The following is an 11,444-nucleotide window of genomic DNA, read 5'->3' as shown; positions in this document are numbered from 1 at the left end:
TTATTCAAATGTAAACGAATAATATATTAAACAAATGGTTTAACTATTCCCCTACAGTCACAATTATTTTCATTACTTATCTTCATTACTTCAGTTGTCTATTAAAACAGATGAATTTTTACAAAATTTCAAGTTTCTAAACAAATCCAGATTTGAACAAAAATCTATATAAAGGGCATTATTAAGAGTCCAACGCAAATTTCTTGATTAAAAAACCATATCATTACTGTTAGATTTTAAATCATTTAGGGAAAAAAATATTAAACAAAGATATAAAAGTAGTGTATATTTTGGTGGCAGCCGAGGACAAGTCTCTCTTCATACAGGAGTACTTTACTATGTAGACAGCCAGACGGGTCTTCCTTCAACCAAATCATTTTGCACGATGAGTCGGTGCCTCAATCATGATGCTTCAGCTATATGGGCACATCTAGTACCTGTTCTGAATATGGCGCAGGATTTGGTTCCATCGCTTGCAACGATTCACTTCTTATCTGATTCGCCATCTAGTCAATATAGGAACCGCTACATTTTCTATATGATAACGAAGTTAATAGATCAAGTTCCTAATATCGAGAGGGTCACATGGAACTACCAAGAGGCGGGACATGGTAAGGGGGCCCCAGATGGCATCGGAGCGGTTGTGAAGAGATCTGCAGACAACTATGTGAAATTTGGCGGAGACATCGGTTCCTTTGAAGAGTTTGCTGAAGTTGTCCGTCAAAATGTTCAAAACGTCGAATTGACTGTCATTGCAGAAGACGAAATATATCGGAATAAATTTCCAGAAAAACTTCCCGGATTTAAAGGAACAATCAAAGTACATCAGGTGATTTGGTCTTCGTCGTTGCCATACAGTGTTGTTTTAAGAAGCCTCAGCTGTTTCAGTTGCCAACACAGCAATCTGTTATGTAAGCACAGCAAACATCTGGGAGTACTGAATGTAGAAAATGACGAAGCCTGTATAGATGTCACAGTTGACATTAATATTGAAAACTTAAGCCTACAAATTGACTCGCCTACTATTTTCAATAATATTGATGACAATATGCTATTGAGCGAATTCGACGGCTCCATGTTTTTGGACGATACTATTGCTTCAACGCCAGAGCCTGCTAAAACTATAGAAAAGAAATGTAAAGTGAAAATACTCTCAAACGTCCCGTTCGACTATCAGCATTATTCCCTTTATAAAAATAGTACGCAAGAATTCAATCCTTTCGATCAATGTGAGTTCGAGAAGTTCATCCGATCCCTAAGAGTAGAATATCCTGATTTCGATGAATCAAAACAGCAGTCCCCCAAAACTGTGGAACTCCCACACATGGACATTGACGAGGAAACCAACAAAGAGGATAAGGAGGCGCCATTCAAATACTACTTAGATGACTGGATAATGGTTCAATATAAAATTACTAACACGACACATCATTTCATTGGGAAAATTATTGGAAAACATGAGTACACACTAGAGTACAAAGTAATTTTTTTGAAAAAAGCTCAAGGGAAATCCAAAAAATTTGTCTGGCCAACAATTAGTGACGACGATTTCATTTTGGAATCACAAATTCTTCAGCGCTTGCAAGATCCAGATGAGAATGAAAGAGGACAATTCACTTTCAAAAATTTGCCGAACTTTGATTTGAAATAGTTTTCCAGCAAAAACTTTCACAAGAATGATCTCAAGTTCCTTAAATATTATGTTCCTATTTAGATGTAAGACCTTTATCTTGTACTTATTAGTTACATATGTTGTGTTTGTTTTAAGTATCTCTGATTTTATTTTAAACTGCATTTCAATTGACTTCTGATTTTTTCTTATTTTTAATTATTATTTTTATTATTTCTATTTTTCAAATATTACAATGTTTGCTTAGGAATGTGAAAATTTTGTATTTCTTGTGTACAAACCTACTTATAAAACGTAATTATAAAGAATTTGACTATTCCTTATAATTTCTGGGTAAGTAGTATAATAGGAAAATTTTAGTTGTGTTGGGTTTGATGTTCCAGCTGCTTTTTCTTAATTTGTATTTTGATATTTTTTTCCATTATTTTTTAACAATTCATACAGATATTGCAAAATCATAAGTAAGCAGAACTGATTACGTATGAAAAAATGTATTTCTTGTCTCCAATGTTCAAAAGTCTGAATAAAGCATTTAGTTTTTCACTATAATAGGTTTTTCTTCTTTTTCCTAATCCGCTCACCACGTCAAATGATACTTAGCATGATTTGAAATCTATTTTATTATTCAATTTCTATTCAAATTTCATTATTCACAGACATTTTAAGAACCTTAAACATGTTCACTACCATCTATTAATATTTCATTACCAAACTTCATTACCATCCAAATTTTTAAATTACCATCCAACAGTTTTTCATTACCATCCACACCTTCATTACCTTCCATCAATTTTCTTCGAATCCAAGTGTCGCACAAAGGTGCCCTTTTCACTTTTATACATCTGATAGGTACGGGAACCCATTTCTATAAAAATATATAGTAAAAAGGCAAAAAAAAAAAAATCCGCGGAAACAGGCAAATTTGAACGAAACGGCGGAATGACCCTTATGCATGATTGTAGCTGGTCTCGAATACTTTGAGTAGCATCAATTAACATCTGACGTAGAATCCAAATGATTTCACCCTGTCTTGAAATCTTCAAGGCAGTCTGGCTTGTCAGCGTATACTCAGGACTTGAGATGTCCCCACAAAAGAAGTCACATAAGCTTAGATCAGGGGAGAGTGGGGAGGCCGGTGAATGTTACCATATCTGGAGATAAGGCTGCCTGGAAACTGATCCCGTAAGACAGCCATTGAATTATGAGCTGTGTGCAGTTGCACCGGTAGTTTCCAGTAGGGTCCACGACATCGTGACAACTAAAGTTCCCACTCTAACAGAGAAATCGAGGCCACCTATACACCACTTTGTGAGGCCAACCACTCGGCCGTACCAGCCAATCAAAAAACATGTTCGTAACGGACCCTTTATAAATACATTATCTGGTAAGAATGTACAATTTATAAATGAATCGTCAGCACAAGAGTTAATTTTTTTGTTGGAAAATGAAAGTTTATTTATTTACCACCTAAATATTTCTATTTATTATTTTTAACATTTTGAAAGTGAGAAAAAAGAAATTACATAGTTTTATTTGGATAATAAAGGGCTTCTCTCACAAATGTTGTTGTTTCACGATGTTTCTTTACATTGTCTTATATTTTATAATATGATACATCAAAGTTTCCAATAAGAGTACGGTCCTGTTGGGCTTTTAGCATTGTTGTCTGCCGATAGATCGGCGCTCTTAGGCTAAAAAATCTCATTTTGTCAGCTAGGCACCTCTATATCTGATACTATTATTGCTGTTTACTTTATTAACATGCTAAAAACAGTTCTATCCTCGTGTCAATGATGATTCTACGTCAATTGTTATATGAAACTTAGCTATATTTTAGCCGAACGATTCAGATTAAAATATTACTAAATCTAACTAGGTATCATATTATTTAAGGTACTGCCCTACCGTAATTACTAAGTTTCTATAATATTCTACAGGCGTTTCTTAAAACACTTTTCTTCTTAGAACTGCGGTGCTTTCCTGGCCGCAGCACGATGGTCCCATTCGTTGGCTGAGATAGATGACTAGGGCTAAAGGCACCTGAAAAATTCAATTATATTATTTAATTAATCGCAACAACAAAAAAATATGGAATAAATTGAAAAGAAAATAATTCTGTCAGCGAGTTTCAGTTGCCGAACTTCATTCTGTTGCCAGCGCCATCTATGAGAGAGAGGGAGGGGTTACAAGGGAGCCATCAGCGGTTCGCCTCCGATCATCAGGATACATCAGGATCTTGTTTTTTTTTGTTGTTTGTTTTTGGGGTGTTATGCCGTGTTGCAGGATCTTGAGTCAGAACTTTTAAGATATGAGAAATAAATTCCATCAATTTCCCCACTCAACATGGTAACGTAACGTGTGTAACAGATTTGAAATTCCAAAATCTTTGGACAACGTTCTTGGTTTGAAAAGGGAAATAGTGATTGGTAATTCTCAGCAATTTAATTTTGTGGAATATGTATTCTCGAAACGGAAAATATTGTGGAAATTTTCGTCTAAATATTGAAATCCCCAGACTAACCGATGCGGTTAGGTTACAACCTCTCCTACAACAAAAGGTAATGATCTTTACAAATGCATTAAAATTTGATATCACAATATTAATTAGGGCATGCTGAGGACAGAAATTTTGAATTTTTCTTAAATACCGAAAATTAACAAAGACAATAAAATATTTTAAATACAAGTAGGATTACGAAAGATTTTTTAAATATTTATGTTGAGGGTTCAGTAGGATTTATAGGCCCAGTTAGGAGTTCTACCGAGCCTAACCCTCTGATATGAAAATATCTGGAGTCCGTGAATTATTTTCCCATTTGATCTCTGGTGACAACTCATGTGTTGTTCTTGTTTGGTTTTGTATTTATTTTGCTTATATAATGCACTTTCATAATGTGGATTGACTAGATAATCATTTGTGGAAAGGTGTGTGGAAGGGTTTAGTTTTTCCTATGGGGAAGATTTAACCCGGACATAAAGTCGGAAAAAAATATAGAAGCCTTCAAAATGTTGATATTTTGATCAGTGACTGGCACGGCAGTACTGCAGCACTGCCGTTGGAGTTATGAATTGAGTCTAGTGTGACATCCTGAGACACGACTGTATACATATGGAGGTCAATAAATAAATATCAGTGCATGTGGCGCTGTACCGGAACCCAGCAGCCAAGGTTTTTTACCCAAGTTCACTTTGAAATCTCAGATATTTTTGAGATATTGAAAAACTAATTTTCCTATCGTTATTAACTTTTGAAATATAATACACAAAAAAAAAAATTAGAGATAACCTCACTTAGATAATTTTCTTAATAAAATAAAATAAATTCCCGACTTTGGGAAATTTATATTTGGTCGGGGAATATTCCCAGAAAGCCATCTCTACCTACGGATAAGGTGGGCTGTAGATCCAAAGTAAAACTATCAGCTTCTGATGGCTGTGAGCCAGCGTCGAATTTTACAATAAGATGAATAGCTAACATCCCAGCCCCATCTTATGAGGATCCAACTTAGTGGCAACGAAGTTATATGAAGTGCCTCGTGAGGATACAAGAATTTTCCTCTATGCTAATGTTTTTCACTTGTCATTGTATTTGAAAAAGTATATTTTTTTACTAGAAATCAAATTATGTGTGAAAAACACAACAAACAGATTGATAAGTCGAGATTTTTCATTAACTGACAAAAGGTTAGAAAATAATGAAAATAAATAGTGGCAATTTGGCAGTTACGGTATTCAAAAATATGGCAGTGCGGTATTAAAAAAAATAACAAAACGTTCCTTTTATTTATCCTAACTTTTTTAAATTGGCTTGTTCACACACATGTAATGCTGCGTATTACATGTGACAAAATTTGCGCGACGCGAGCCACAAATTATGGGAAAGAAGCAAAGCAATCGCAAGCGGCGTTTGATTCCTTTTGTGGTTGCTTCGTCCTTTCCCATAATTCGTGGTTTACTCGTGCAAATTTTCTAAAATCCTGGTTGCGTCATTGAACTATGGTGCGTCCTGTATCGCAGTCTTCTTGAGGTTTAGGTGCTCTGAAGCTTCCTTGGAAGAATTAATAACGAAACTCACTGATGGCAATGTGGCGTCTGGTCTCCAGTAGGTCCTCGGCCTCCTCGTCTTGCCGGTGCAGCTCTTGCAGGCAGCGCGCGGCGAGGTGACGGAACACGGCTCCCACATTCACATCCTCCTTCACTGAGGCACGCATCAGGCGGCATCCCAAGGAGCGTGCTAACAGCTCGGCTTCATCCCTGGAATCACACATTATGAAATTGTTTATTCCATATAATTTTGCATGTGTATAAGCACTCCCGACATAAATAATTTTATAAGCTTGACTGTGCGGATTGTACTTTTCGTGCTCTAGATGTAGAAGAGGGAACTTAGCATTACTTTTATTTTTTGTGGGTAGGTACCTACTATTTTCTATTTCTATTTTTATTCATTTAATATCAACGGTATAAATACACCATAAACAATAAATCATATAAAAAGAACAGAAACTCTAGAAGGATGTAAAAGTAAGAGAGAAACAAGTACATCACAACTAACAAGTAGGCTTAGGTTAAATTAATATTGATTGAAAAGATTTGATAGTATAGCACTCTGGCTCTACGCAGGCGCAATTGGAGCAGTCCGCTACGGGCGGCGGAATTTCCATGGCGCTGATAATTCCTAAAGCCTAACAGTCCTAACATATCGCCCTTGAGATTATTTTAAATAAAAACGGATATACACAATAATATTAATCATCTGAATATTATTGATTAAAGTGATCACCTAGGCGTCTACTGGTTTTGACAAGGGGTGATAAAATTTTACTCGCGCCAGGAACCGTTGGGTTCAAGGCCGGCCCTGGTAGTACGTCACTATGTGCAGTTAAACAGATCCGCCACATCTGCGTATGACTAACTTCATGTAATGTAAGTACAAGCGAGTTTTTGAAATGCTCAGTCCTGGTATTGTTACATTTAAACATGATTTTGGAACGAGTAGCTCTCGTAGGTATATGAAATTTAATGATGTTAAGTAAATTTGGACTGTCACACATGTTTAAATTATCTCCTTTGTCTCTTCTTTCTTCTTTATTGAATCGATGACCAATAAGGATGAAAATCAAATTCAATAAGACAACAAAATTCCGGTATTTTGCAAGTGCCGAGTCGTAAATACTTTCCTGGTGAAAGACCATCTCACATAATCGAAATGTTGTTTGAAGTTGCTTTAGCCCTATATAGTATACACTTGCACTACCACTGCATACCTTCTGGCATAACAAAATATATAAGGTAAATATACAAAAAAGTGGGACACGGTTAATAACCCCATTTTACTTAAAAACACTTTGTACAGAAATGGGGTTTATTTTGTTTTATTCGGTACATCATGCCATTTTATGCATCAAGTTCTGAAGATGACATCAGAGATATGATGGCCCCCTGCAGCAATACATTGATGATGGCGATTTCTGAAGCTTGCGGCTGAATTTTGGCACTTCTCGACGGGTGTAGCGAATATGATCCTTGAGTTCTTCCAAGGTGTGAGGCCAATGTTTAAAAACATTTTCCTTCAAGTAGCCCCACAGGAATAAGTCGCAAATTGCAGCCGGAAGGTCCGCTGGGTGGTCAAGAAATGTGCGGACGGTGAAGCCCCGGTGTTGTCCGGAACAAAACATTGTAACGACTGAAAACAGCACAACCCTCCCGACACAATAAGACCCCTCCCAGGTTCCTACCCCCACCACACGACATGTACCGGCCCTTCAAATCTACACTGTCTGTTTTGCTGCACCTTGTTGCATTTAAAAATATATAAATCGATTTTTCACTTGGTGGCCATTGTTATTAATGTGAAAGTTTTAAAGTTAGTTTTCTTCTCTTCTTTATCCAAACAATGAACCTAAAAACCTAAGATAGGTTCTTAGTTTGGGTTCAATTAAAACTAATAAAGAAAACTATTCTAAAAGAACCTATTTCCAAATATTTTTATTATTTGTGACCATCCCATTCTTTCCCATTAGCCTCAAAACAAATTCCAAATTGGAAAGGCCATTCTAATGCGACAAGATTGTTTATAATAATAAATTATCGATCTCAACTTCTTTAAAAAAAAAAAAACGAAACGAAAAAATATACTCATTAATTCATTATTCGTGGTTCGGTGGATCTTCGGTGGGATTATATGATAATTAATCCAATAAATTCAACAAAAAACACGAAACAGGAATTTTAAATATTTTTTTATTGAATGAATCGAATTTATTATGCTGTTATTGGCTTTATAAAAAGTAGTTCAAACTTAAAACCCGATAAATAAGTTAAGCATGTGTTTTTGCTAAAATAATCAGTTATCTTAAATGGGTTATCTTATAATTTTTAATAAATGGCTGTCAAATATTTGGATAGTGTGAAATAACTTAGGTAAATTTTTAATTTTATTTTTGTTGTATAATAATGATAATGTAATGTATTTAGGGTAGGTACTTGGAGTTTATTTTATCAGTGCTCTGAAGGTACCTACTTTCTTCTAGTATTTCTCGTCTAGGCACTATTAACCCTTGGAATGGTCTACAATTAATGTTTATTTCGTTGTGTTGGTGAACCCAAAATCTTTTTAATGTTCTTCTTTATTCGTTTGGATAAAGAACAACAATTATATGTCGCTGCAGTCACTTGACATCGTATAAATTCCAGGGCTGCACTTTAAAGAGTAACATATCGGTAGGCTACTTGTGATTGCACAGTCTGTAAGTAACTTTTTATATAGGGCAGGAGAGTGTCAGAGGTAAAATTAAAATCGCCCACCTTACGCCAGCTGACACTATTTTCTAAATACCTTACTTGTTTCTTTCGAAATTATGTTTTTGTAAATCGTTCTGTATTACCAGATATTTTTTTATATAATAGCCGTACCCCTCCACGCGTTGCTGTCGCTCAGTCTGTTTGTGCAGATAGAGAAACAATAGCGCGTGTTGCTTTTAAGTCCAAAAGATGGTGCTGTTTTTCAAAAAAGGATGTTTGTCCAACAGATGGCGCTGTTTTAAAAAAAAGGATGTTTTTATCTGTCACAGGTGATAAAACTGCACGTTTTACCTGTCACGGATGACATCTATGTAATATAGGTATATAAAAACAAATGCGTATTCGAATAAAACGTTGTGTTAAAATTTTAAAGCAATCGGTGAAAAACTCTCGGTAGTCAAAGATTTTTAACAAATTTAATGAACATTAACATTTTTATTTATATAAATTTTTAAATATACAGTGGTACCTCGACATACGAGTGCCCCAACATACGAGTTTTTCGAGATACGAGCCGGTGAGCGAGTGATTTTTTGCTTTGAGTTACGAGCGAAATTCGAGATACGAGCTCGGTTTAGTGAGATAAAGGAGATCTTAGGAATGTGGGAGAGAGTTTCACAGTTTGTGGAAAAGAAACACCCAGAAAAAGTTGCAACAGGTCGTGCATCTGATTTTTTTAATGACACTTGCTTAACTCATTTCCGGAACATTCTGAGAGGGAGGAAGAAACAAACCTCCTTGGACATGTTTTTTTCTAAACGGCCTACAGGTGATACCCAGAAAAATGTAGCGAAAAAGGCAAAGACCAGTAAGGATATCTAATTTATTTATTTACATTCTCTTTTTTGTTTTTGTACAATAAATATTTGTCATTTATAAATACGTTAAACAAAAATAACTGGGGTGACATTTTGGGGGTTGGAACGGATTAATGGTACTTAGTCTAATTTTTTTTTTTATTTTTTTTTTTTTTTTTATTTATTTACGCCCTAATGGGCTTTTACATGAAAATATACATTTACATTGATTACAATAATTGAACATAAGAAGATAAATGGAGTTAATTGTAAGAAAGCAACACATATAATAAAATTTTGTTGTTTTGTATTGGGAAATCTGCATCGATATACGAGTAATTCAAGATACGTGCAAGGTTGCGGAACGAATTAAACTCGTATGTCGAGGTACTACTGTATAGGGTTTTCCAATAAGAGGTGTTATTTTGAATAGCCCGCTATTTCGGTAGCTGTTACTTTTGAAGCTGACATTTCGACATTTGACAAGTAGAAACTACGCCATTAATAAAAATGGAACGATACACTCTTCAACAATGCATTGAAATTATTAAAATTCACTTGAGTGAATCAAATGCAAATCATCTTGAGTGATAAGGCCCATTTCCACCTCGGTGGCTTCGTCAACAAGCAAAATTGTCGCATCTGGGGCTCGGAAAACCCAAGAGTTATTGTTGAAAAGCCTCTCTATTCTCAACGTGTGACTGTTTGGTGCGGTTTATGGTCCGGCGGAGTCATTGGACCTTACTTTTTCAAAAATGAGGCTGGAGCAACAGTTACGGTGAATGGATTGCGCTATCGAGAGATGATTAATGATTTTTTATGGTCGGAATTGGATGGTATTGATCTGGACAACGTTTACTTTCAACGAAACGGCGCTACGTTCCACACAAGCAACGAAACCATTGATCTTTTACGATTGAATATCAAAATAACACCTCTTATTGGAAAACCCTGTATTTATAAAAAGTATAATAATATATCTGTCTTATGTATTTTCTAGACGTAGCTACATACATTCAAACAAAAATCTCTCTTATGTTATAATAAAATATGTATAATATAATAAAATATGTATAATATAATAAAATACGAAAATATTCTTGGGTTTTATTATATTTTCAGTAAAGCGAATTAAGTGATCTTCACAATAAAAAATAAGGTTAATGAGACTTTATTGGAAATAAATACAGTACTGTATTGGATTTGTAAATACAGTTAAGTACTGTAGTGGCTTTAAAAATCGAATATATTTGTCACTTTCACAAATATACAATTTTAAAAGTATATTTTACACTCGACGAAACGAGAGTCTAGAACAATATTATGATCCATTATTTTATTGCCAGGCGAAAAAAAAATTTTGAGTACTTATGCCATTATGTTAAAAAATACAATAAAATTGGGGATAGTGCAGTGATGGTGCAGTGAACTACTAGCGAATCTACGGTAGATTTGTCGGCACACTATGGGTAGAAATAAATGTCAGAAATCCACGGTGAACTTCTTGGCCCATTAAGGGCCAGTAAGCATATTGGAGAGATTAGATAAGGATATTGTTCCATTTTGAAAGCGTAAATAATACGCTGTAAATTTCAAAGAAAAATATTGTTTGACAGGAATATTGGCGGGAGAATTTTGGTTGCGAAAATTAATACCAAAAGTACCTACCTACCCAGTAAGAGGGCGACAGAGGTTAAGATGTTAGAATATGGTTAGAAACAGTTAGAAGAAGTTATACGATTGGTTGTAGGTTAGCTCAATGTGTTGTGGAAATAATTTTACGTGGAGAAAAACAATTGGTGCGAATTGGACTTGATTCTATCTCCTATTAAATACATTTTTTTTGTTTCCGCATGAGTGAAGCAGCGGAATTATTATGGCATTCCTATTTGTCAAGAAATGTGAGGCTGAAGGGGAGAAGAAGATGATTCAGTGTTTTTGAACAGTAACACAGTCGATCAATAAAAGTTTTATCGATACCGTCGATAACTTTTCATCGTTCCCGACCATGACTGCAGATCGGCAAATAACAAACAAGACTTCACAACGACGTTGTTCCCAACTTTCGAACGATCAATCTCAGGCTCCGATCAGCCAAGTGTTTGATCAGTAACTTTCAATTCGCCAGTTTCCAAACATCTTTACGGTTGATTATCGTAAGTGGCCTTGCCCACTTTCGTAGACAATAAAATCAAAGTTAAATTAATATTGAC

General features: G+C 35.2%; 1 protein-coding gene across 3 annotated transcripts in view; it reads right to left on the bottom strand.

Moving 5' to 3' along the window:
• Positions 1 to 2,512: 2,512 nt before the first annotated feature.
• Rab23 (RAS oncogene family member Rab23) overlaps positions 2,513 to 11,444 on the bottom strand; it is a 44,019-nt gene continuing 35,087 nt past the window's right edge. For 2 of the 3 annotated variants that reach the window (XM_089638645.1, XM_089638646.1), the window contains exons 5-6: positions 5,706 to 5,884; positions 2,513 to 3,670 (exon numbers count right to left, since the gene is read on the bottom strand). In XM_089638645.1, coding sequence (XP_089494771.1) covers positions 3,552 to 3,670; positions 5,706 to 5,884 — 298 coding nt within the window. In that variant the 3' untranslated portion in view covers positions 2,513 to 3,551. The remainder of the gene's footprint in view (positions 3,671 to 5,705; positions 5,885 to 11,444) is intronic. The other variant, XM_089638644.1, reaches the window with a different exon arrangement.

The sequence above is a fragment of the Hesperophylax consimilis genome, chromosome 13 (genome assembly GCF_061612785.1).
Source record: "Hesperophylax consimilis isolate HC1 chromosome 13, BYU_Hcon_1.0, whole genome shotgun sequence".
In the NCBI taxonomy this organism is placed as follows: Eukaryota; Metazoa; Arthropoda; class Insecta; order Trichoptera; family Limnephilidae; genus Hesperophylax; species Hesperophylax consimilis.
This window is presented reverse-complemented; position numbering and strand designations above follow the sequence as displayed.